The following is a 27,252-nucleotide window of genomic DNA, read 5'->3' as shown; positions in this document are numbered from 1 at the left end:
GAAGGCAGAGCCTTCATGAATAACCTCTGCCAGTATGGGAATTGAACCTGCACGGTTGGCGTTACGCCGCATCATGAGCCAGCCGTCCAGCCAACTACGTTAACTGACCTCCCACAAACATTTGAGCTGTAATTGTACCCAGTATAATAACCCCAGCTGAGGCCAGGCTAACACAAACTCGGGTTTACTCCTTGAACAAAATAAAGTGGCAATCGTGATGTACAAAGCTAGCACCCCAGCCCGTGACCACCGCTCCGGATCACATATTTGAAAGTATTGTCAGCGAGTCCTTATTGGGGGAGCCTCCGCTGTTCATAATGGGAACTCGTAATCCACAAACTCCACAGGGAGATCAATCGACAATCCACCATGGTCTTCGTGAGCACTGGAACATTCTCCCTCCCCCCTCCCCTCAAGCCTGTTTCATCCCCAGTGCTCCCACGGCGATGAAGTCTCTTCCACTTCTTTGCATTTGGCCTAGAATCCGCAACAGATGCAGCCAGATTGCTAGGTGTAACACGGACAGGTGAACTCCTCTTTCTCAGACCACCTGAGGGTCACCAATGCAGGTCCTTCATCAGTACCAGACACTGGGGGGGGGATACTCAGCCTCCATGCCAGAACCGGAGTCTTTCCCTAATTGGGGGAGAAGGGCATAGGGTCCCGTGTGGGCTTTAGGCCTGTGCCAGAGATGGCCACGACTGGGGTTGGAGATGTAGTTTCAGCAGAACCAGGCTCCCTACTGCAAAGTGCTCCAGGTGCTTCCTCAGGACTTCCACCCAGTAGGAGATGGGCTCCGTCTTTTCTAGTATGACTCCAGGGACTCAACTGGAGCCATTTCGAAGGTCCGCACGTAGGCAAGCAACGTCCCCAGTCTTGAAAACTCTCTCGGGTCTTAGGGGATCAGGATTTATTTTTGATTCTAGTGTTTGGACTCAAAAATTTGGAAACAGCAGCCTTAACCTGGTGCACAGTCGTCGTCCCATCAATAGCTCTGCCAGGGCGACTCATGTCGTGGTATAGGGCGTGGTTCTGTAATCGAACAGGAATCGTGTCAACTCATCTCCATGGATCCAGCTGGATGATTCTTCATTCCAATTTTGAAGGTCTGCCCTGCCCACTCTGCCAGGCCATTGGACAATGGGTGATATGGCGGTGTCCTAATGTGTTTGATGTCATTCGATTTCAGAAAAGCCTGGAACTCCCCACTCATTAAGGCTGTACCATTATCAGAGATCAAGACTTCCAGTATGCCGTGAATGCGAAAGCTCTAATGGAGTTTCTCAGTCGTGGTGTGGAAAGTTGTAGAGGCCATGCGGTGTAATATCATCCATTTGGAATGGGCATCCGCTAACATTAAGAGCATAGAACCGGAAAATCGACCAACGAAGTGTACATGTACCGCACCCATGGTCTGCCTGGTCACTGCCTGGTAGGGAGGCTAAACGGGGAGCTTCTTGGTCCCGAGGCATAAAGTACTTGTTTTACCAGGTCCACAATATCTGTGTCGAGCCCAAGCCACCAAACATAGCTTCAAATGAGTATCTTCCATTTTGGAAATTCCAAGATAGCCTTTGTGCAATTCAGATTGGGTGCTGCCTGGGTGGGAAATGACTACCACTGGATTATACCATCTTCGACACACACAGTTCTTCCCTCCAGATAGGTAGAGCTTCATGTCGTTAGAGGGTTGTCTTCAGATTCCCCCCCCCATTCGGGATCTCACTTTGGACAATATAGGGCCCTTTTGTGTCCACGCCTTGGTCTGTTTTACCAATACCGGTAAGGTCTCCAAGAAATTTAAAGATCACGGTGGCTTTTTCCAATGCTGGCAAGGGAGCCAGACTTGTGGGCAGTGGGAGATGACTCAGGTGAATAACGGTGGCTATTCGTGCTCCGAGGTGATAAAAGCTCCTAGTAAAAAGGCCCAATGCTGTCTCCGGGATGAGGTAATAGCAGGGATTGACTCATCTTTAAAAAGGCCCAATAAAGACTTGTGTTCTGTCACTATTACAAAATGTCAGCCATAGACATACTGGTGGAATTTTTTTACACCGAAGATGACTGCCAAAAACCCTTCTCAATTTGTGATTGCACCGCTCTGCATCCGCAAGGGTTCTTGATGCGTAGACAATGGGCCATTCCGTGTCATCTTCCCAACGATGCAGAGAAGTGCCCGACTCCATAGCGAGGAGCCAAGAATATGAGCTCCTCCGTGGAATCGTAATTTTAGATGATAATACCTGCCATTTTACTTTCTAAAGGCCTCATCTTGTGACGCCCGCCACAATTATTTCTGGTGTTTCTTCAACAGCTGATGTAATAGTAACGGAGAGGCCCAGTTTGGGATGAATTTCCCATAATAATTGACCAGTCCCAGGAAGGATTGCAGGTCTGTGGTATTTACCGGATAGGTGTTTCTTTAATGGCTTTGACCTTGTCCTCCACAGGGTGTAGACCTTTCTTGTCCACTCGGTATCCTAGATAGGTCACCTCGCTCGCTTGGGATATGCACTTCTGCACTTCCTTTTGAGGTGTACCCGTGTTTGAAAATGGCCACAAGATCTCTTCCATGTTTGCTAGATGCTCCTGCTCTGTAGTTCCTGTAATAAAAACGTCATCGAGGTACACCGCCACCATGAACAATTCTTGGAGTATGTTCTCCATAACGCACTCAAATATGGCACATGCCGAGGAGACTCCAAACAGCAGCTGCGTACATTCGTATAGGCCCTTGTGTGTTAATCGTGACATATAATAATAATAATAATCTTTATAAGTGTCACAAGTAGGCTTACATTAACATTCACGGGACGATTTATCCAAGCTGGAGGTAGGCATGACTCATGTCAGTTTTAAGGTCTGGCCGCCTGATACTTGGCACATAAGTCCTCTACGTGTGGGGTATCAGTCCAGTTTTGAGACCCTGTTTACTGTGAGGGTATAATCCCCGCCAAGGCCAACTGATTTGTCAGGTTAGAGGATGGGAATGATCCACGCTGCAAATTGCACAGATCTTATTCTAGGAGACCAGTCGGCCCATCAGGCCCATGATGGCACACTACAATGAAGTTACGGACTCATGTCAGTTTTAAGGTCTGGCCGCCTGATAGTTTGGCACACAAGTCCTCTATACGTGTGGGAGATCAGTCCAGTTTTGAGACCCTGTTACCTCATAGCATCAGGGACCCGGGTTCAAATCCGACTTTGGGTCACTGTCTGTGTGGAGTCTGCACGTTTTCCCAGTGTCTGTGTGAGTTTCCTCCCACAGTCCAAGGATGCAAGGTGGGGTGGATTGGCGGTGCTAAATTGCCCCTCACTATCTAAAAGGTTAGGTGGGGTTACTGGGTTAGGGTAGGGGCGTGGGCCTAGATGTGGTGCTCTTTCAGAGGGTTGGTGCACTCGATGGGCCGATTGGCTTCCCCCTTCACTGTGGCCTGCTCCTACACTGTAATGATTCTGCACCGACCCTCTGAAAGAGAACCTCATCTAGGCCCACTCTTCCACAACCCCACCTAACCATTGGACACTAAGGAGCCATTTAGCATGGTCAATCCACCTAACCTGCACATCTTTGGTCAATTATTATCCAAAGGTTTACCAGACGTCCAAGCTCTTTTTCTACTTTCTTGAGCAACAAATCTGGGACTGGTCGTGCTCTGAAGTACTTTGGCATGGCATCGGGGTTGACATAGATTCTGGCTCTGGCTCCTTTTATTTTTCCGAGGCCCCTTGAAAGACATCAGGGTCAATGATAATTTTGTATAATCCTTCAATGCCCAATTTCAAAATTTTTTAAATGTCTGATCCGCTGGAGCCAACGTCTACCCATGAGACTTGGGCCTGGTCCCTGCACAACCATGAATGGAAGGCGTGGTTACTGAGGTCATTGCGGTTCCCATAATTTACAATGGTTCCCCTGTGCAGGCGGCTAATCCAACTCTGGTATCCTTTAGACTTAAAAGGTAGAATGTCAGTCCAGAGGTGATTAAATGTCTGTTCTCCAATGATGGAGACACCAGCCCCCGTATCCACCTCCATCGCCAACGGGTGAACACTCACGAGTAGCCTCATCATTATTGGGGCAACCTTGGTCGTGATGATGCAGGTCAACTGCATCATCTTTTCATCTGGAGACTGGTATACCTGTATGGTAGGTATTATAAAAAAGCAGCAGCTGTGGAGAGAGTTACCATTCCAGGCCGATGACCTTTCATTGGAATTGGGAAAGGTTAAGAAATATAATAAGTTGGGATGGGACAAGGACAAAAGGATTACTCCGCGGACGTGGATTCAAACCCCACCATAGGAGGTGTTGGAAATTAAATTGAATGAATAAATCTGGAATCTAAAGCTATTCTCAGTAATAGTGACCATAAAACCGTGTTGATTGTCATAGAAACCCATCTGGTTCACTAATCTCCAGTAGGGAGAGAAACCTGTTGCCTTTACCCAATCTGGCCTACATGTGACTGCAGAGCCACAACAATGTGGTTGACTATTAACTCTCTGAAATGGCTGAGCAAGCAACACAGTTTAAGGAACAAAGGCTGGCCTTGCCAGCAGCACCCTCATTGCATAAAGAACACACTTTTTAAAACTCTTTTCTTTTAAAACACAGGACGGAACGGTGGCACAGTGGTTAGCACTGCTGCCTCACAACTCCAGGGTCCCAGGTTCAATTCCGGCCTCAGGTGACTGTCTGTGTGGAGTTTACACTTTCTCCCGTGTCTGCGTGGGTTTCCTCCGGGTGCTCCGGTTTCCTCCCACAGTCCAAAGATGTGCAGGTTAGATAGATTGGCCATGCTAAATTGCCCCTTAGTTTCCAAAGGGTTGGGTGGGGTTTCTGGGATGGGGTAGAGGCATGAGCTTGAGTGGGGTGCTCTTTCTAAGGACTAGTGCGGACTTGGTGGGCCGAATGGCCTCCTTCTGCACTGTAAATTCTCGGATTCTAAAACCCATCTCATTGACCAGTGCCACCAAGCTCCCGAGAGGATTTGTTAATGTTCCTGTCACCGCTCAGCTCTGCCCATAAGCATTCTGCTTCCACTGCATTAGCATGCCCCAAAATTACTTGATTTAACTCATCGCTTCCATTTAGCACTCTTTGTTTCCTACGCTGTCTGCCGAGCTCATTTATCAAATAAAAAGCAAATGTCCATGCAGAGTACCCTAACTCATCTTATAATGATGACCATATTGTAACATATGGTTGTACCTCAAAGGACCATCCTCACAGCCATAGAATGGAGAATAACGTGTGTATAGAGAAGATGGAAACTAAAACAAGGAATAAGGGGAGCTAACAAATGACTGCAAAGAACTTCACTCGAGACAAATGAAAATCTAGTCTGCAAAACATTTCTTCTGTTCTGCCCCTCCCCAATCAACATTTCCATGGTGACAATCTTTTTTAAAAATCTTCTCAAAACATCTAACGCAAAGTCCTAATAATGTTGACCTCCCATGCACATATTAACTAGGTTTTCTTCCATGCATTATAATAGCAAGGAGTTGACCAAGATTCTTACGGTTCTTCAACGTTATTATAATATTATAGTTGCAAAGATACATTCAGCCAGTTTAACTGTATGTTCCCTTCTGTTACAGTAAACTTGGCCCACTTGGTACCATGGGTTAACACAATCTCCTTTAATCAATGGGAACAGTCCAGACCAATAAGGTGAAGTAACCAAGTGAAAAACATTTGAGCTGGACTCATTCCTGCAGAAAATGGGTCAAAAGAAAGCTCCCGATCATTCTGCATTAAATTTATAATCTCCTTCAAAAGAGGCGGTGTTGAAGTGGGATGCTCTTGAGATGGAGGATAAGACAGATGAAACAAGCTTTACTATGAACAGCACTGTTTGATCTCAACGGTTAGTGTTCTACATTCTCCTGGCATTGAGATTCCGCACTGGGATGAAGGAGAACAAACTGGAAAACTGCACGTTGAAAGTAGCTGAATAATTGTTACAACAACCGCTTGCCCAAAGCTACATCAGAATGTTCAAGCATTTCTATCATCTTCACTGCATGGTGTACCCTGAACACAAATGTAAAATTATACAATTAAAAAAGAATTACAAACCCAAATTGTAAAGGGAAAACATATTGGGACTCACACCAGAGGCTGACTGAATAATAACTCAATAAATACAAACTGGATAGTCTATTATGGAATGATAATTACATCCAAATGAGATCCCCAACGGGCATTTCAAACTTTTCCCAGTTCTGATGAAATCTCATGGGCCTGAAATGTTAAACTTGGTTTCTCACCACAGATGCTGCCATAACCTGAGTATTTCCATCAATTTCAGCTCTCCAGCAGTACTCTGCTTCGATTGGTCCCCAAAGTGTACCCTTGGTTTACGAAGCAGCTGCTGTCCAACTACAATTAATACTGAATGGGGTTTAAAATCATAATGGATCAGATTATCAGGGTGGAAATAGGCACATTAGGAGTTTGCAATGAAGCAAATGCTGAATACATAGTCAGCAGCACAGAATAGGCGTTGGCTGGATCGGTTTCAGAATTCTACACAGGATTTCCATCCATTACCTGGTAACTGCTGGAGCTTCTGCTGGTTGGTCAATTCCACATCATCTTTGTGCGTGCAAAGCCGCGTTGCTAGGATTCCATCTCGATCTATCTTCTGGTTGGCAGTTTTGATCAACTGGACCGCGACTTCTTCTGGGCACCTGATTTCAGAACAGCCTCAAGTAATTTCCAATATACATCAACAGAATAGTCAAACCTCCACACCAATGCCACTTCCAAAGCAGCCAACACAATAATTCTTAGTCAGTGGCTGGATAGATCCTGACACTGGTTCACCAGCCACCCTTGTCTTTCTAAAAATGTATAGTGAATTAACGGAGCACAGAATTCCCTGGGGAGTAGATGCAGCGGAGCACCAATCAGTGTGGTATTCCAGTAAGATATAACAATGTTCCCTCTAAGCCACACAGCAACTAAAAAAGTTCCCACACAGGCTGCGCACAAGTTAACCTCTTTAAATTACCCTGCTTGTGATGTTGCACACAAAAAAAAAAATTAAAGGAGCAACACCCTTAAATAAATCACCCGTGCACTCCAAATAAATAAAAAAATCCAGGGAACATTGCTCCTGAGCTCCAAAAGAAATAGTAAAGATAGTATGGGCCACATGACATTGCTAAGCTAAATCACTGAAACATAGATTGCTGCAGCACAGAAGCTGGCCATTTTGTTCTTCAAAAGTCCACACCAGGGCTTTTTCTCCATGTGAAACTTTTGATGCCGATTGTTCCAGCTTCCCTTCATGTTTGATATCCATTTCGAGAAACTGCCGAGTGAGATCATGACAATAATGATAATAATAATTTGGTGATCGCTTAGTCAGGATTATAGGTTGGCCAAGACAGCAAGCAGAACCCTCCTGCTCACCTTTGAATCGTGCCTTAAAATTGTTTAAATCCACCTGGCAGGCAGATAGGCCTTCATTTTAAGTCTCGTCTGAAAGCAGCACTTTAGAGTATGCAACACTGCACTGGAATAATTGGTCTGAAATTTCTGGAACGGGTCTTGAACGCACAACCAACTGGCTCCGAGGAGAGAGTGCCACTCTCAGAGCAAAGGCTGGCACATTTATCCGTCATTAGAGGGATAGTAACTCGCTGGCTCATACTTCTTCTACTACAATGCTCGCCAGATGAAAAATAATAATAAGAAAAATATCGACTACTGCTGTTTTCAACAGATACGATGGGGCGGTGGGGGGGGGGGATTGATCCTTTGTTGGCCAAATGCAGAGAAGCAATCTCTAACAAAATTGAAAGTGTTCAAATCAAATTGAAAGTATTCAAATCATGGAACCATAGAATCCCTACAGTGCAGGAGGCTATGCAGCCCATCGAGTCTGCACCGACCCTCTGACAGAGCACCCCACCCAAGCCCACTCCCCCACCCTACCCCCGTAACCCCACCTAATCTGCACATCCCTGTGTACACTAAGGGGGCAATTAATCATGACCAATCCACCTAACCTGCACGTCGTTGGACTGTGTAAGGAAACCGGACCACCTGAAGGAATCCCACACAGATTGGAGGAGAATGTGCAAAACTGCACAGTCACTCAAGGCCGGAATTGAACCCGGGTCCCTGGCACCGTGAGGCAGCACTGCTAATCACTGCGCCACCGTGCCGAATCACTGGGCAACATTTATTGGGCACTTAGTAAGAATGGAAAAGAATCTTTTAGTAATGGGAGAAGGCCATTAGCCTCAATTTTTGAAGAATCAATCGCACTTATCCCCTCAGTCCTTGTTTTCTCTCCAATTACACATTGAATTGCATCTTAAATTTGTTAATACGGTCTACCCGAGTGGCTGTATCTGCTGTGCTTTTGGACAGATTATCTTTTTGTCAAAAATCAAAACCCTTATGCACCTTGATGGAAATCTGATTTATCCCACACATACACAAACTGCAATAATGGTTTAGTGACCACAATTACCGTCACTAAATGCATCACTGAAAATGGAGATTCCAAGATTTTATTTGCAAGATACTCAATGGAATACTTGCCTCCCAAGCCGAATAGCCTGCAGCATTGCAATGAACTTTTTATCAGTTTGTCTTCGCACATCTGTTAGTTCCATGTTCACGTGGATACACTTCTGCCAACTCTTAGCCTTAAGTAAAGTACAAAGTGCATTCACTTTACTGAGCAATTGAAGAGGCTCCTAAAATCTAAGAGGCTAGAGTATGATCACCTGTAAATTCTTCCTCACTTACAAAATAAATAAAGCACATCAGTGAGTATAATTATGCATCCTTTTACCCCCTTCTTGCACTTCTTCTGCTGCCCCTTGGTGTAAGTAACTGCTACAGTTCATCAATTGCCTCCACTATTTTCATCTGCATGTTCTCTTAATATAACTGAGGACATTTAAATATTATTCAATTTGCAGCTCGTTGCCATGTTTATGACTGGCGTTACGAACTGACCAGAATAAATCAGGAGCTGTCATAGAACCATTGAATCCCCACAGTGCAGAAGGAAGCCATTCGGCCCATCAAGTCTGCATCGACCGTCGCACCCCACACAGGCCCAAGCCCCCACCCTATCCCGTAACCCCACTTAACCTTTTGGACAGTAAAGGATAATTCAACATGGCCAATGCACCTGACCTGCTCATCTTTGGACTGTGGGAGGAAACCAGAGCACACAGAGGAAACCCACACAGACATGGGGAGATCTCCACACAGACCTAAGGCTGGAATTGAACCTGGGTCCCTGGAACTGAGAGGCAGTAGTGCTAATCACTATTCCACCACACTGCCTTCAGGCCAAAGTAGACTGATGGAAACTGTTCTCATTGTAGAAGGATTGTGAACCAGAAATTATTCACTTAAGGGGATTGGTAGAAAACCAGAAGCAAATTGAGGAAAAATCTTTGTTTACTCAGTGAGTGGTTAGGATCTGAAATGCATTGCCTCTATATGTGGGAGAGGCAGATTCAATCATGGCGTTCAAGACAGAATTGGGCATAATATTTGCAAGGTTACAGGGAAAAGCCAAGGGACTGAGACCAGGAAAATTCCTCTTAGCACACATACAGTGAGCTGAATGTTCTTGTTCTGTGTCGATTCTATCAGCCGGACCTTAATAAGAAAAAAGTTCCCAAATCTAGTCCGATCGAATAAAACCCTCCTAAACTCTACAACTTGTTCAAGCTGTCCATTTTAGTTCTTCCTCCCAAGAACCAATACATGGCTACCAAAACCTTTGAACACAAAACACAATAAACTTGCAACAAAAATGCTCAAAACATCATTAGCGGTGCTGAAAAGGAGTAGCTGTCACATAAATAATAGATGTTGAATTGTCAGGAATGTGAAGAGTTGGAGACCAACAGTGGGCTGGAGGTGAAAATATAACAGAAAAATAATACTAGCAGGCACAGAGAGGAATAAAGAGATGTGATTTGCCCAGTAACAAGATTAGCAGGAGTCTAGAGTCATTGAGGTGCAAATGGTCATATCAAAAACAATTGTTTACCAGAAATCAGTAGGGCTATTGAAATTATAACTTCTAAATGCAGGGGATTTGAGGTAGGCAGACAACAGAATCCACAGAGGAGACTATCAAAGGCTGCTAGCGTCCTCAGTGGGGACTCCTATTCTCCATCCAACAGCCAGACAGGCCAGTTCCATCTGCAAGCCAAACCACAGAGGCCTGTTCTATCTAACATTGAGAACCATGACAGATGGCAGATATTCTCCTCTCGTGCCGTTGCTGAACCAGACATTTTTTTAGACTTGGTCACCCAAGTGGTATTGTATGGTAACTATTAACTGGATTTGACCTGTAGAGTTACTAAAATTGGATGTTGCTTGGGAAAAGGGGTGTCTGTGAGTTCAGGTATATTCTGGGAACAAAAAGTAACTTCAGATAGCAAGGTGCGTATTTAGTTATAAATGTACTCAAGTGTCATAGTGAAGATTAGTTATTTGCAGTGTTTTTCTTTCCTTTTACTTTAATAAATATTCTTTATTAATTGTTCACATAACGAGTGGACTGGTTCCTCACTGGGTTGTACATGGTTCCTAATGTTATTCCAAACAAAGATACACCACTACGAACCAGTGTTTCAAGTTATCCTTCGTGGTTTTTAAGACATTGTCACAGGAAACATCAGTGGGGCTCTTAGCATCCTTTAACATTTCAACACTTTGGTATGATCCAAGATAGTTACACATGTTGACAACTTGTAATCGTTGTCTGTTGACCACATACTGTGCAAGAAAACCCAGATCACAGCTCTTGCACTTCCATTTATTTCCTATCAGGAGCAAGCACTCTGAAAAATGCCCAAACCCAATCTGTAATAATCATTGTTGTCACAAGTAGGCTTACATTAACTCTGCAATGAAGTTACTGTGAAAAGCCCCTAGTCACCACATTCCGGCACCTGTTCGGGTGCACTGAGGGAGAATTCACCTAACAGCACGTCTTTTTGGGACTCATGGAAGGAAACCGGAGCACCCCGAGGAAACCCATGCAGACACGGAGAGAACGTGCAGATGCCGCACAGACAGTGACCCAAGCCAGGAATCGAACCTGGGACCCTGGCGCTGTGAAGCAAGGTGGAAGAATTTTATTTATTTTGCAAAACTTGTGAACCCCTTCTGATAAAAACAGGGGTTGGATTAGTTAACTCATTACCTGGAAGCAAAATTTGGATTTTTCATTTTTACGAGACACGGGAGGAAGCTGTAGAAAATCTCCACAAACTATCAGCTGGATTCCACCAAATGGCTCATTGCAATTCCGAACGACCCTGCAAGAATAAAATGGAACACTGAATCAGCTCAAGATGCTCAGCAACCAGTGACTACAAAAGAATAGGACATTCATCCATCAAGATAAATAGATCCTTCAAGTTAAGGAAATTTTATTCCACTATAACTTGGGATTTTCAGAGCCTCATTCAATCATGTTGCACTCAAGTGTCCATAAAAATAGTTGCCAGTGTTTCTCAAGTCAAGATCACGATAATGTTCAGCATTACAGCTGTCCACAAGTAAACAGCAGCCTCCAACCAGTTCCATCTGAGATAGAGCACCTTAAGCAAGAGCACCTTAAGCAGATTGAAACACAAGCTAATAAGGAGGTCAATGGCAATAAGTACCATCTGAAAACGTCAGTGTCGCTACACTAGAAAACCCATTGTAATCACATCCATTTCCGTTTACGGTATTAACAAATTACATTTAGAAATATAGAAAAATGTCTCAACTATTCTTCACAGAAAATAATTGACAATAAGCCAAAGAGAGAAATATTCCGACATGGTCACAAAAGGCTTGGTGGGAAAGATAGCTTTTATGGACGGCATTGAAGGAAAATAGACATATGGGAAAGCTGGGGGGAATTTCGGAGCATGCAGCCGGGGTATCTGAAGGCAGAGCCACTAGTGGTGAAGTGAAATATAGAAACTGGGAGCTGGAGGAGTGGGCCATTCGGCCCTTTGAGCCTGCTCCGCCATTCAATAGGATCATGGCTGACCCTTATCTCAATGCCATAGAGGAAAGGGTACGCAAGAGGCGAGAGTCAGAATTCAGGGAGGAGAAAAGGCCATGAATGGATGAAAAGTTTAAAACGAATGAGAGCCAATGTATATTACCAAGGACAAGAGTGTGGATGAGATGGTCTGGTGCAGGCCAGGACATAGGCAGTATGGCGAATTGAAGTTTATAGAGTATACAGGATGGGAAACCAACAAGAAGAGAATTTGTATAGTCAAGGCTGGGGGTGACAAAAGGCATCAATTGGAGTTTCAACAACAGATGGGCTAATACTAGAGGAGAAAGTAAGCAGCTTTTGTGATGCAAGGTACGTAGAATCAAATGAAGGTTGATTACAAACAGAACACCAAGATTACAAACCATTCAATTGGAGACAGTCGGGATGAGGGCTGAATCAATGACGAAGGTGTGGACATTGTGCCAGGGACAAAAGATGGTTTTATGTGGCCCTAATTGTGGTTCGCCTAAGATAAGCAGTCTGACAGCACAGAGATTGCGAAGTGATACTTAGCTACAGCTGGGTATTGTTCGTGTACAAGTGGAAGCTAACGCAATGATTTTGAATGATGACAGCAAATTAGACCATTTTATGACGCTTGTCAGCTAAATATCATCGCCATCATGATACAAGGGCAGAAAGCAAATCATTTTCAGCTTATTAACTGTTATACTTTCTGAAACCACTGCAGCCTTAACAGGTTCAAGAATACTGGATATCAGTAAAAGCATAATTTGGGGAATTGCACATTTGACAAGTTCCATGCAGTGATGAATGCAGCAAAAAGTACAACCAGGAACATTAGTGGCCCAGGTGCAATGGGCTTATAAAATAGATCTCTTTTGCTCTTGTGTGAAAACAATCAGCACAGGCCAGATGCTTCCTTATAAGGAAGGTGGCCACATTTGACAATGTGGGGGTTTCCCACACACCTTCCAATGGCCAACTGTGAACAGCATAGCCTCTCAGCCACTGACAGGATCCAGCAGTGATAACATTACAATACATAGTCCTACTAAAAAGCCAGGGATCTTTAAAAAGATGGACAAAATAAGTATTTGCACTAATGATCAGCCAGCTTCTATGACATACCTCAAAGGTATATATATCCCCCCAATGATCTTTTTTTTTGGAAATGTTATTTATTGAGTTTTCCATACATATACCACCCCCTAATGACGAGCCGGTGTGCATGAGTGAGTTCTCCCAGTGAGCCAGAGAGAAGACAGAGCCAGGAGTGAGACACAGCAAAGAGTGAGTTTGGGAATTTGAATCGAGGTGGGAATTGAATTGAATTAAATTGAATCAGTAAGGCAGCTCCTTTTAAATTTCAGGAGTTTAAATTAAATTAAATTAAATTAAGCTAGTATTGTGCAGTGTAGGTTAACAAGGGCTGCCCCACCCACTCACATAACTGGTTGGCAGTTAAGTGTCAGTCACTTTAATCTACGTTGATCTAAAAGCAGGTGGGGGAGAGGAGTCAATTCAGGACAGTTTAAAAAGAGCCACTTGTAAACTCACTCCCAGTGAGCCAGAGAGAAGACAGAGCCAGGAGTGAGAAACAGCAAAGAGTGAGTTTGGGAATTTGAATCGAGGTGGGAATTCCAAGCTGGGTGGGGAGGAAGTGCTTTTTGTCACTGGTAAGTAGTGTTTCTGTTTTTCTGTTTCTTTTCATTGGTATATTTATTTATTTTTTTCTTCAGTGTTTATTTATTTATTTAAATTTTTTTTGGGGGGGGAAATTGAAATTGTTGAAGTTAACCGAAGGTTTAAGACATGGCAGGAGATCTCAGACCCGTGTCATGCTCCTCGTGTGCGATGTGGGAGCTCAGGGACACGTCCACTGTCCCTGGCTCCTTCACGTGCAAGAAGTGTGTCCAGTTGCAGCTCCTGTTAGACCGCTTGACGGCTCTGGAGCTGCGGATGGACTCACTTTGGAGCATCCGCGATGCTGAGGACGTCGTGGATAGCACGTTTAGCGAGTTGGTCACACCGCAGGTGAAAGGTACTGAGGGAGATAGTAAATGGGTGACCAAAAGACAGAGCAAGAGTAGGAAGGCAGTGCAGGTGTCCTCTGCGGTCATCTCCCTGCAAAACAGATATACCGCTTTGTATACTGTTGAGGGAGGTGGCTCACCAGGGGAAGGCAGCAGCAGCCAGGTTCATGGCACCGTGGCTGGCTCTGCTGCGCAGCTGGGCAGGAAGAAGAATGGTAGGGCTATAGTGATAGGGGACTCAATTGTAAGGGGAATAGACAGGCGGTTCTGCGGACGCAATCGAGACTCCAGGATGGTATGTTGCCTCCCTGGTGCAAGGGTCAATGATGTCTCGGAGCGGCTGCAGGACATTCTGGGGGGGGGGGGGGGGGGGGGTGAACAGCCAGCTGTCGTGGTGCACATAGGCACCAACGATATAGGTAAAAAACGGGACGAGGTCCTACAAGCTGAATTTAGGGAGCTAGGAGTTAAACTAAAAAGTAGGACCTCAAAAGTAGTAATCTCAGGATTGCTACCAGTGCCACGAGCTAGTCAGAGTAGGAATGTCAGGATAGAGAGGGTGAATACGTGGCTCGAGAGATGGTGCAAGAGGGAGGGATTCAAATTCCTGGGACATTCGAACCGTTTCTGGGGGAGGTGGGACCAGTACAAACCGGACGGTCTGCACCTGGACAGGACTGGAACCGATGTCCTAGGGGGGGTGTTTGCTAGAGCTGTTGGGGAGAGTTTAAACTAATGTGGCAGGGGGATGGGAACCGATGCAGGAAGTTGGAAGGTAGTAAAACAGGGACAGAAATAAAAGGCAGTAAGGGGGAAAGTGTAAGGCAGAGAAGCCATAGTCAAAAATCAAAAAGGGCGACAGTACAAGGTACAGTGACTGAGGGGAGCTCAGTGAATAGGACCAGGAATACTAAAAGAAATAAAACGGGAAGTGAAAACATTAATGGTAAGCGACGCGGCAGGTTGTTACAGGAAGATATGGGTTCGACGACAAGGAAAATTAGGAGAAAGGTTAAGAGGAAATATAACTTAGGAGAGGTTACTGATCGAGGTGTTAAGATTAAGAACAGAGGTAAAAAAGCCAACATAAGTGTACTTTACCTGAATGCTCGTAGTATTCGGAATAAGGTAAATGAGTTGATGGCGCAAATCATTGTGAATGACTATGATTTAGTGGCCATTACTGAAACATGGTTAAAGGATGGTCACGACTGGGAGTTAAATATCCGAGGGTATCAAACTTTTCGGAAGGACAGAGCGGATGGTAAGGGAGGTGGTGTAGCTCTGTTATTTAAGGATGACATCCGGGCAACAGTAAGGGATGACATCGGTGCTATGGAGGATAAGGTTGAATCCATTTGGGTGGAAATCAGGAATAGTAAGGCGAAAAAGTCACTGATAGGAGTAATCTATAGGCCACCAAATAGTAACATTATGGTGGGGCAGGCAATAAACAAAGAAATAACAGATGCATGTAGAAATGGTACAGCAGTTATCATGGGGGATTTTAATCTCCATGTTGATTGGTTTAACCAGGTCGGTCAAGGCAGCCTTGAGGAGGAGTTTATAGAATGTATCCGCGATAGTTTCCTAGAACAGTATGTAATGGAACCTACGAGGGAACAAGCGGTCCTAGATCTGGTCCTGTGTAATGAGACAGGATTGATTCAGGATCTCATAGTTAGGGATCCTCTCGGAAGGAGCGATCACAATATGGTGGAATTTAAAATACAGGTGGAGGGTGAGAAGGTAAAATCAAGCACTAGTGTGTTGTGCTTAAACAAAGGAGATTACAATGGGATGAGAGAAGAACTAGCTAAGGTAGACTGGGAGCAAAGACTTTATGGTGAAACAGTTGAGGAACAGTGGAGAACCTTCCAAGTGATTTTTCACAGTGCCCAGTAAAGGTTTATACCAACAAAAAGGAAGGACGGTAAAAAGAGGGAAAATCGACCGTGGATATCTAAGGAAATAAGGGAGAGTATCAAATTGAAGGAAAAAACATACAAAGTAGCAAAGATCAGTGGGAGAATAGAGGACTGGGAAATCTTTAGGGGGCAACAGAAAGCTACTAAAAAAGCTATAAAGAAGAGTAAGATAGATTATGAGAGTAAACTTGCTCAGAATATAAAAACAGATAGTAAAAGTTTCTACAAATACATAAAACAAAAAAGAGTGGCTAAGGTAAATATTGGTCCTTTAGAGGATAAGAAGGGAGATTTAATAATGGGAGATGAGGAAATGGCTGAGGAACTGAACAGGTTTTTTGGGTCGGTCTTCACAGTGGAAGACACAAATAACATGCCAGTGAGTGATGGAAATGAGGCTATGACAGGTGAGGACCTTGAGAGGATTGATATCACCAAGGAGGTAGTGATGGGCAAGCTAATGGGGCTAAAGGTAGACAAGTCTCCTGGCCCTGATGGAATGCATCTCAGAGTGCTAAAAGAGATGGCTAGGGAAATTGCAAATGCACTAGTGATAATTTACCAAAATTCACTAGACTCTGGGGTGGTCCCGGCGGATTGGAAATTAGCAAACGTGACACCACTGTTTAACAAAGGAGGTAGGCAGAAAGCGGGTAATTATAGGCCAGTGAGCTTAACTTCGGTAGTAGGGAAGATGCTGGAATCTATCATCAAGGAAGAAATAGCAAGGCACCTGGATGGAAATTGTCCCATTGGACAGACACAGCATGGGTTCATAAAGGGCCGGTCATGCCTAACTAATTTAGTGGAATTTTTTGAGGACATTAACAGTGCGGTAGATAACGGGGAGCCAATGGATGTGGTATATCTGGATTTCCAGAAAGCCTTTGACAAGGTGCCACACAAAAGGTTGTTGCATAAGATAAAGATGCATGGCATTAAGGGGAAAGTAGTAGCATGGATAGAGGATTGGTTAATTAATAGAAAGCAAAGAGTGGGGATTAATGGGTGTTTCTCTGGTTGGCAATCAGTAGCTAGTGGTGTCCCTCAGGGATCAGTGTTGGGCCCACAACTGTTCACAATTTGCATAGATGATTTGGAGTTGGGGACCAAGGGCAATGTGTCCAAGTTTGCAGACGACACTAAGATAAGTGGTAAAGCAAAAAGTGCAGAGGATACTGGAAGTCTGCAGAGGGATTTGGATAGGCTAAGTGATGGGCTAGGGTCTGGCAGATGGAATACAATGTTGACAAATGTGAGGTTATCCATTTTTTGGTAGGAATAACAGCAAAAGGGATTATTATTTAAATGATAAAATATTAAAACATTCTGCTGTGCAGAGAGACCTGGGTGTGCTAGTGCATGTGTCGCAGAAAGTTGGTTTTCAGGTGCAACAGGTGATTAAGAAGGCAAATGGAATTTTGTCCTTCATTGCTAGAGGGATGGAGTTTAAGACTAGGGAGGTTCTGCTGCAATTGTATAAGGTGTTAGTGAGGCCACACCTGGAGTATTGTGTTCAGTTTTGGTCTCCTTACTTGAGAAAGGACATACTGGCACTGGAGGGTGTGCAGAGGAGATTCACTAGGTTAATCCCAGAGCTGAAGGAGTTGGATTACGAGGAGAGGTTGAGTAGACTGGGACTGTACTCGTTGGAATTTAGAAGGATGAGGGGGGGATCTTATAGAAACATACAAGATTATGAAGGGAATAGATAGGATATATGCGGGCAGGTTGTTTCCACTGGCGGGTGAAAGCAGAACTAGGGGGCATAGCCTCAAAATAAGGGGAAGTAGATTTAGGACTGAGTTTAGGAGGAACTTCTTCACCCAAAGGGTTGTGAATCTATGGAATTCCTTGCCCAGTGAAGCAGTAGAGGCTCCTTCATTAAATGTTTTTAAGATAAAGATAGATAAGTTTTTTGAAGAATAAAGGGATTAAGGGTTATGGTGTTCGGGCCGGAAAGTGGAGCTGAGTCCACAAAAGATCAGCCATGATCTCATTGAATGGTGGAGCAGGCTCGAGGGGCCAGATGGCCTACTCCTGCTCCTAGTTCTTATGTATCTAGGTCGGGGATTTCTGCCATGGTTTTCTTTAAGATTTCCGCGTCATCCCAGTTGTAAGCTGTGGTATTATCAGGTATTACAGCACCCAAGAGGCCTAAGACCATTGGTTAAACCTAGGAGTTTACCATTGGCTGTTGGTATGTAGCTCCACCTTGACAGGCGGGGTATAAGAACCGGTGCCGTCCCAGCAGCCCTCACTTCCTGTACCGAAGCTGCTGGGGAACAGTTCTATTCGATTAAAGCCTTCAGTTATGTTACAACCTCGTCTTTGAGCATAATTGATCGTGCATCAGGAGCAAACACGTTCACGCGGATCATTGGTCCTCCTTCCAGAGCACCACTAACATGACGGGGCGTACCCCACCCCCCCACCCAGGGTCTGTAACCATCTTTGTTACCATGAATGCTGTCTTGTTCAGTAGTATACCACCTCACCAGCCCTCGGCCCGTAATATGATTGGTAGATTTGACCCACCCAGCTCTTCCTTGCCTTCAGTCAGTCCCTATTCCTCAGGTGTGATTCCCGGAGGAAGATTACATCGGCCCTCAGACTTTTCTGATGGGTGAAGACTCTGGATGTTTTCACCGGGCTATTAAGTCCCCTGACTTCCCAGGTGACCAACCTGATGGGTGGTTTCTGTTCCCCCCCGTCCTGCGAGATCCCAGGTGACCATCCTGATGGGAGGTTTCTGTTCCCCCCTTTCCTGCATGATCAACCACCCAAGGTCTGGGATGCGCTACAGATTTTCCTTTGTTATGGGGCCATCCAAGATGGCCATCCTTGCCAGTCACTCCAGGTATCTGGGTCCCTGCACTCCCGGATTTCCCTTTCTTTCGGGGTCTATCAAGATGGCCACTCTTGATGTTGCTGTTTTCGCTGCCACCATGTGTGACCTGTTGTAGCCAGCATTTAACCTAACGCCTCTTTGCCCTCCCGGTTCCCCTTCTTGGGCCTGTCCTCACTTCTTGTTGCCCCCCCGCCATCTCTGTTCCCGTATGCCCCCCCCCTCCCATATTCGAACACTGTCCCCCCCCCACTCTGCTGCCAGGCATTCCTTCACTATCGGGAGCTGTAACGTGGCCTCCCCTTCGCCTGTACCTCCCTGCACTGGCTTGCTTGCTAGTGTGGTGCTGACCCCCCCCCCCCCCCCCCCCCCCCTCCCCCTCCATCCCAAATCGTAACCCACTCTTGTAAAAGGCTGCCCTGGCTGTATTAAATGCAGCACAGCACTTGGCCAGGTCTGCCCCAATGTCTTGGTAACTCAGATTGAATGGCCTTCCCACCGACAGGACTGAGTGTGCGCCTTGCCCAGCTCAGGACCTTCTCCCAATCCTGGTATTGGTGCAGCCTCACTATTACGGCTCTTGGCTGCTTCCCGGCTTTAGGTTTCAGCCAGAGTGACCCTTGGGCTCTGTCTCTTTCTGGGGGTTTGGGGGAAGCTCTCCTGTCCGACCAGGTTATCCAACATCTGGGCCACATTCGGCGGAGTTTCTTCTCTCAATGCCCTCCGACAGGCCCACGATATGGAGATTCTGGCGGCGTGACGATTTCTACTGATCCTCGACCTTCCCCTTTAGTGCCCCTTGTGTCGCCACCAACCTTGCCACTTCTGTTTCCAAGGAGGCGATTCGGTCACTCTGGTCGGTTGCCACTTTGTTTTTTTCCAACGCCACCTTGAAGGGGGCCAGGGCATCCATGACTGCCGCCTTCACTGTCTCCATCATTGTCAGCTTGATGGCATGTGTGTTTCTGGAGCTCCTGAGTCAGGACGCCCATTCACTCGCTGATCGGTGGATAGTCCGGCATGTATCCCGGCAGCCCAGCTCGCTTGGGTATAGCCGTCTCCGACTCGCTCCTCGTGTTTGCCGTCGTCCTGTTCCTCCTCTCTGGGCTTTTGCCGACTCTGCCACCCTTTGGGTCCTGGACTTACTGACAGTCATTTCTCAGCGGTTGCGGATGTCTTGTGAGAGAGGGGGGAGGGCGTTCAAACAGGCTTTTTAGGCTATTTTTGCGTGAAAAGTGTGTTTTTCTGTGTTCCCGGAGGAAAGGCACCTTCCCTGTGCCCGCTCAGCACATCCCACTCACCGGAAGTCCAGCTCTGCTGTTTCTAAGCCACAAACGATTATCTAACAGCTTTTCTCTCTTTTTGGTTTGAGGAGGAGGGAAGGGTGGAAACGCTACAGCAATGTAAACCTCCCATGACATACCTGGCCACTGCTTCAAGTTTGTCAAAGAATTCTCCTTCTATCATGGAGATTTCATCTATGATAAGGTGTCTGCAGCTTTGCCACTGTTTTAGAATCCCAGATCGCTGAGCCAGCTCTACGCACTGTTGCAAGGGAGCTTTTCCTGAACCGATTCCTAATAACAAAACAAAATCCAACATTTGCAGCACATTTTAAAGAGAGGAGTATTCATTCCGATCCTTTCACTACCTCAACTGAAGCTACTCATTCATTCGTGGCAATTTTTACTCATTTGCATCATTCAAAATGTGGATGATAATCTGAATAACAATAATAATCTTTATTAGTGTCACAAGTAGGCTGACATTAACACTGCAATGAAGTTACTGTGAAAAGCTCCTAGTCGTATATATTTATATTGCAATTTGATTTGGGCCCCTGTAGCAAAAATACCACCTAATGACCTTTCTCTCATTCGGAGTGCTGTACAGTTTACCCTAGAGAATTGTACTGTGGCGCATACCAGACCTGCAAATGCATGGAGAGTTGTTCCTCCAATGTGACAGGCAGCCACTCCAGTACTCGCCGTGGTATAGGTATTTTTTGGAGGCAATGCCCCCACAATCCTCTTCAGCAAGAAGGATTTTCCAGTTCCTTGAATTAAAGTTAAAAAGAAAGCGAGTGGTTAGGAAAGCCCAGATTTGTACACATCGTAAGATTCAGCTTCAGCGAGATGACAATTTACCTCATAGTCAGCATCATAGTTTGAAATAGGGTACAGATCTATCACCTCTATCCGGACAACGTGCGTTAGATCAAATCTTAGAAAATTACCCTGCATGGCATTTCTGTTCCTCATGTTAACCTTGCCCTTAGGAGCAGCAATTCTTATGTTACCGCCAGGTAATGCTTACCCGTGGAGAGCATTGCCTTGCGATCCCGTAATCACAAACTCTGGTTTGCCATTCCTCAAGAACAAACCAGGCAAGAAGACATTTGGCCTGGATTCCAGATAGCAGAGGTGGAATAACAACATGCTAACCCACCAAGTTTCCCATTCCATACAGACAGCATTGGGCAAAGTAAATAAAGAATAAAGCTACTCTGACCTGGTATAAAATGCAGGAGTAAGAAATGGGAATAGAAGGATCCCAAATTTCCTTACGAATCGTTAACACCAGCTGAATCAGCCAAAGACAGCAGGGCTTGGCTGTGCTGGATTTTTGTCATTTGCAGGATAACCTAGTCTGCCTTACAAGGAGTAAAACCTCCATTTGCTCCTTCCTTATACCAGCCATACATTCAAGCAAAGATTCCACTTTACTGTTGGATAATACTTTGAACCACCCCATACTAAATAAATTTATTCCAAAAATGGGGGGGGGGGAAATTGGGATGGGGTGGAAATGTTTATTGTACCATGTTTATGTTGCTGTTATTGTTACAAAAACTTGCAAATACCCTCATAAAATTTTTTTTTTTTTTTTAAATAAATATATTTTTTTAAATTTGGGCCAGAGAACATTGTATTTTTCAATAAATTCACAACAATCTACCTCTATAGTAAACCTAATTGTATCTACTGAATTACCAGCACTTCCAGTGAAGAAGACATTCTTTCCTTTCAGGATCATGCCAAGGATATGTGACTGTTCCTTTGTGAGCTTCCTTATCACTGGCATTGTCAGGGTTGGCTTTTTGGAAAGTTTCATCTCGGTAACCTGCATCAGGGCAATATACAAACATCAATACATTTTTTTTTCTCTTCTATACAGTCGGAACAGTCATTATGGCACAGAAGGAGGTAATTCGGCCCATGCTGTCTCCCTCGAGCAACGCAGTCACAATCTGGTCACCCCCCATACTCCGAGCTTCTAAACCACCCCAAACGTCCCACCCACTTTACTGCTTGACCATTCACTGTAAAAACGCAGAAGGAACTTCAACAGATAAAATAGAGGGTTTGGGTCAGGTTAAAGCCTTAACACACAAAATTAGGATCTCAAACAAAATGCACTTCTGGCTTTAACGGAGATGAGAAGGTGAGTGTCCACTGACATTTTAGATACAATAACCTCCCTGTTGTTCAGCTATTCAATTTGAGGGGTCAGCCAGCTTTCCCCAAGAGGAAATGATTTCAACTTGTAATGCTCAGAATACGTAGGATACATACATGGATTTTACAGTGACACAAAACGGCGAATTCAAGTGCAGTCAAAACTGGGAACTGTTAAAACTCATTTTACTCCAGACTCCCACAAAAGAAGAGATTAGCTCCGTACTCTGAAGTCAAACCCAGGACCCAAGGTTAATGAGTGGGATAGAAAGAGGTTTTGTGGTCTCAAGTATGGATTTTCTTATTCACTTTCATTACTGACTTCTTCCCATTTTGGCACACAATCATAAAATTTACAGTGCAGAAGGAGGCCATTCGGCCCATCGGGTCTGCACCGGCTCTTGGAAAGAGCACCCTACCCAAGACCACACCTCCACCCTATCCGCATAACCCAGTAGCCCGACACAACTCGAAGGACAATTTTGGACACTAAGGTCAATTTAGCATTGCCAATCCACCTTAACCTGCACATCTTTGGACTGTGGGAGGAAACCGGAGCACCCGGAGGAAACCCACGCACACGAGGGAAGAACGTGCAGACTCCGCACAGACAGTGACCCAAGCCGGGAATTGAACCTGGGACCCTGGAGTTGTGAAGCAATTGTGCTAACCACCATGCTACCGTATAACAATATTTATCACATTAAAACCTTATAAAGTCAACAGCTGCCTCACGGCGCCAAAGACCCAGGTTCGATCCCAGCCCCGGGCCACTGTCTGTACAAAGTTTGCACATTCTCCCTGTGTCTGCGTGGGTTTCATGCCCACAACCCAAAAATATGTGCAGGGTAGGTGAATTGGCCATGCGAAATTGGCCCTTAATTGGGTTTTAAATTTATTTTTAAAACCCTTATAAAACTTTTGCCCCATCTCCCTTAGCCAGGAATCAAGGAAGACAGACTGCTTGTAGACATTTCTCTATGTTGACCTACTGATCAATTCTGGTCGCCACCCTGCCAGAAGAATGTGGAGGCTTTAGAGAGAGTGTAGAAGAGATTTACTAGGATGTTGCCTGGTATGGAGGGCATTAGATGGAAATACACTTGGTTTGTTCTCACTGGAACGACGGAGGTTGAGGGGCGACCTGATAGAGGTCTACAAAATTATGAGCGGCATAGACCGAGTGGATAGTCAGACTTTTTCCCAGGGTAGAGGGGTCAATTACTAGGGGGCATAGGTTTAAAGTGCGAGGGGCAAGGTTTAGAGGAGATGTACGAAGCAAGTTTCTTTTACGCAGAGGGTAGTGGGTGCCTGGAATTCGCTGCCAGAGGAGGTGGTGGAAGCAGGGACGAGTGACGTTTAAGGGGCATCTTGACAAATACATGAATAGGATGGGAATAGAGGGATACGGACCCCGGAAGTGTAGAAGATTTTAGTTTAGACGGGCAGCATTGTCGGCGCGGGCTTGGAGGGCCGAAGGGCCTGTACCCGAGCTGTACTTTTCTTTGTTCTTTGTACTTACAATCCCCATACTAGGCAGGAAGGAGGAGATTATCCTACAATTTTCTCAGGGAAAGAAGTATTTCTTTCCTGCCTGATGCCTTTCTTGACAGTCCACCTGGCATGGGGAAAAGGTGGTGGCATTCTGATATTGTCACTGGAATAATAATTCAGAGACCTAGTGTAATGCTTTGGGGACCCGGGTTCAAAATCCACTGAATTCAATAAAAATCTGGAATTAAAAGTCTATTGATGATATGAAACTCTTGCCGATTGTCGCAGAACCTCTTCTGGTTCACTAATTAATGCCCTTCCAAAGATGTACAGGTTAGGTGGATTGGCTATGCTAAATTTTCCTTGTCCAAAGCTTAGATGGGGAGTGGGTGCTCTTCGAAAGATCAGTGCAGATTGATGGGCCGAATGGCCACCTTCTGTACTGTAGGAATTCTGTGGAAGGAAATCTGTCACCCTTATCTGGTCTGGCCTATACGTGACACAAGACCCACAGGATTGTGGTTGACTCTTAAATGCCCTCTGAAATGGCCTAGCAAACCTGTCAGTTCAAGAGCAATAAATGCTGGCCCAACCAGTGATGCCCACATCCCCTGAACAAATAGAAAAAAATCTTCAAGTCAACCAGCTATCTGTTTTCCTATTGACATTCTGCTATGCCACATAGCATTGAAATCAACACTAAATAAAACAGCCTGGGAAAAGATTACATACCAGACAATTTTCTGATGAGATGGTCCGTGAGCGTTTGATCTGCTTGCTTGGCCCCACAATGCCTACTTGATTCTTCAACCCTTTGGCAGAAATCGGTGTTTGCACAGTCCCCTGCGATTGAAGCTGGTTAGCTTGTTTCACATCCTGTACCTGCACAGGACTGATTGTGTCAAACGACCGTGGGAGTGTGGAGAGCAGCCGCGTTCGCCCACTGACCGGTCTGCTAATCTTATCTGCAGCATATTTGATGGCAAGGGTCTTAAAGAGTACTTTCAGCTTGTCTGGCGGACAGTTCGAAACTAGGATCTGAATATTTTCAGGAATCAGTTTGATGGAACTCTTTCCGTCCCGAATAAACTGCGTGAAAAGTTGGATTTCACGTAGGGCAAAGTTTTGGTATAGTTTGCCATCATGTACTCTGATAATAATGTCACGGAATTCATTGCGCCCAAGGGTGATAACGGCATTCCGAATACTTTTGCGTTTGGTTGCCTGGCCGGCCGGGTTGAGGTATTCAATTGTCAAGCTGCATTGGACCTCAGCGCCTGTAGAGGCAGATAACATTCTACTCCTGCAAGTGAAAACAAGCGTTACCTTATGAATGTCAAATAAAACTGGGCAACTCACTATGCTTCACCCGATGTCTATGTATTTACATTGTGTATTTATCACAATTCCTATGTTTTTGCACTTCTGTATATATGAAAATAAATCGAAATCGAAAGTTACGTACTATTGGACCAAGTGTTGTCAGGTATTTCTAACTGAGTTTCATATAATGGAGAAAATAGTAAAATGACACCAATCAGGGAAAATCCTTGCTGGCCGGTTGCTGTCCCTCTGGCAAAGATGTTTCAAGCAAACAATAAGCAGATTTAGTGGACCATAAAGACAGAGTAGGCACTGGTTTAGTCCTCATACATAGAAAATAGAAGCAGGAGGGGGCCATTCATTATGATGATGGCTAATCATCAAGTTCGAGACCCTGATCCTGCCTTCCCCCATATCTCTTGATAGCTTTAGCCCCAAAAGCAATTTCCAATTCCTTCTTGAAATTACAAAACTGCAAGAAACAGACATCAAAAAGGGGGGGACACAGAAAGCGGGAAACTGCAGGCAAGTTAACTTAACATTAATCATGTGGAAAATATTAGAAGTCCGATCCCGGCTCTGGGTCACTGTCCGTGTGGAGTTTGCACATTCTCCCCGTGTTTGCGTGGGTTTCGTCCCCACAACCCAAAGAGGTGCAGGCTAGGTGGATTGGCCACGCTAAATTGCCCCTTACTTGGAAAAGAATGAATTGGGTACTCTAAATTTAAAATGAAAAGTAAGTGGGCAAAGATCAGGCAAATGGAGTATAATGTGGAAATGGTGAGAGATTGCAGAGCTCGAAGATGCAGAGGGATCTGGTGCACGAATCACAAAAGACGAGTATGCAGGTACAGCAAGTAATTGGGAAATCTAATAGAATGTTTTATTGCGAGGGGAATTGAATACAAAAGTAGGGAGGTTATCCTTCAGTTGTACAGGACACTAGTGTGACCACATTTGATGTACAGTATTGGTCACCTTACTTAAGGAAAGATGAAAATGCTTTGGAAGCAGTTCAGAGAAGGTTTACCAGATTAAGAGCTGGAATGGATGGATTGTCTTATGAAGAAAGATCAGACAGGTTAGGTTTGTAACCACTAGAGTTTAGGGAAGTAGGAGGCAACTTGATTGAAACATACAAGATCCTGAGCGGTCTTGCTAAGGTGGATGTGGAGAATCTAGAACTAGGGGTCACTGTTTAAAAATAAGGCGTTGCTCATTTAAAACGGAAATGTTTCCACTCAGATGGTTGTGAGTCTTTGGAACTCTCTTCCTGAAAAGGTTGGGAAGCAGAATCTTTGACTATTTTCTTTGTAACGTTCCTGCATTACACTTGAACACTTTACATAACTCACTTGCTTCCTTATCTGGGTCAAGTCACTGAATATGAATCGGCCCTGCAAAGAAAAAGACGATTTCTGTTACTGGGTATCACGAGTCAACTGCAGATGTCTTTTACTATAGCTGGTCCAGGTGAACAGGTCCGCCGCAGCATTCATTCATTCATTCTGTCCCTCTCCGCACCAGTTGCAACTTTCAAACCGGCCGGCGCGACCTCCACCAATCAGAGAAGGGCGCTCTGAGATCCTAGCCAATCACCTTCCCCGGCATTTGGACGTTGAGGGTCAAGGGTCACTCGCTCCTTTGTGACATCATTGCGGGGCGTTGGGTGACAACTTTTGCGGGGCACGTGCCTCGGGCAATCAGGGCAACACCCACACACTGCGGTAGATACAATTGGGGGCAGAGACAGGTTAAAGGCTTATTTTTCGGATGAATTGCATTATTTCGGATTTCTAGAGTCGACAGTTTTTTTTGAAGGGGTGGGGCAGGTGATCAGAGCCCTTCCAGAGTTTTGTAGCGAATACTAGTACTCCTGTGAATACTAATACTCCTGTGAAGCGCCTTGGGACGTGTTATTACCTTAAAGGATAAATCATTGTGGAGAGAATTATATTTAGGATTAACTTTTTGCAGCCCCCAAGACAGGGAGCGGTTGCAATAGCGTTTAGACACGTCATTTGAACGCCGTTACATCACTAAAGTTTGTGATAGCTTCGCTTTTTTTAAATTTGAGATGTTTGCAGACAGATCAATTAATCACTGGGTGACATTGTTCTGCCGTTA

General features: G+C 45.0%; 1 protein-coding gene across 1 annotated transcript in view; it reads right to left on the bottom strand.

Moving 5' to 3' along the window:
* Nucleotides 1-26,663, bottom strand: part of pif1 (PIF1 5'-to-3' DNA helicase homolog (S. cerevisiae)) — a 44,724-nt gene extending 18,061 nt beyond the window's left edge. Inside the window, exons 1-8 of the mRNA XM_072510655.1 lie at nucleotides 26,481-26,663; nucleotides 24,535-25,105; nucleotides 21,844-21,973; nucleotides 20,781-20,906; nucleotides 20,274-20,427; nucleotides 11,217-11,331; nucleotides 8,573-8,679; nucleotides 6,566-6,705 (exon numbers count right to left, since the gene is read on the bottom strand). Coding sequence (XP_072366756.1) covers nucleotides 6,566-6,705; nucleotides 8,573-8,679; nucleotides 11,217-11,331; nucleotides 20,274-20,427; nucleotides 20,781-20,906; nucleotides 21,844-21,973; nucleotides 24,535-25,098 — 1,336 coding nt within the window. The 5' untranslated portion in view covers nucleotides 25,099-25,105; nucleotides 26,481-26,663. The remainder of the gene's footprint in view (nucleotides 1-6,565; nucleotides 6,706-8,572; nucleotides 8,680-11,216; nucleotides 11,332-20,273; nucleotides 20,428-20,780; nucleotides 20,907-21,843; nucleotides 21,974-24,534; nucleotides 25,106-26,480) is intronic.
* Between the last annotated feature and the right edge of the window lie 589 nt (nucleotides 26,664-27,252).

Source organism: Scyliorhinus torazame, chromosome 7 (assembly GCF_047496885.1).
Source record: "Scyliorhinus torazame isolate Kashiwa2021f chromosome 7, sScyTor2.1, whole genome shotgun sequence".
Lineage (NCBI taxonomy): Eukaryota > Metazoa > Chordata > Chondrichthyes > Carcharhiniformes > Scyliorhinidae > Scyliorhinus > Scyliorhinus torazame.
The sequence above is the reverse complement of the archived record's forward strand: the minus strand, read 5'-3'. Positions and strand labels throughout refer to the sequence as shown.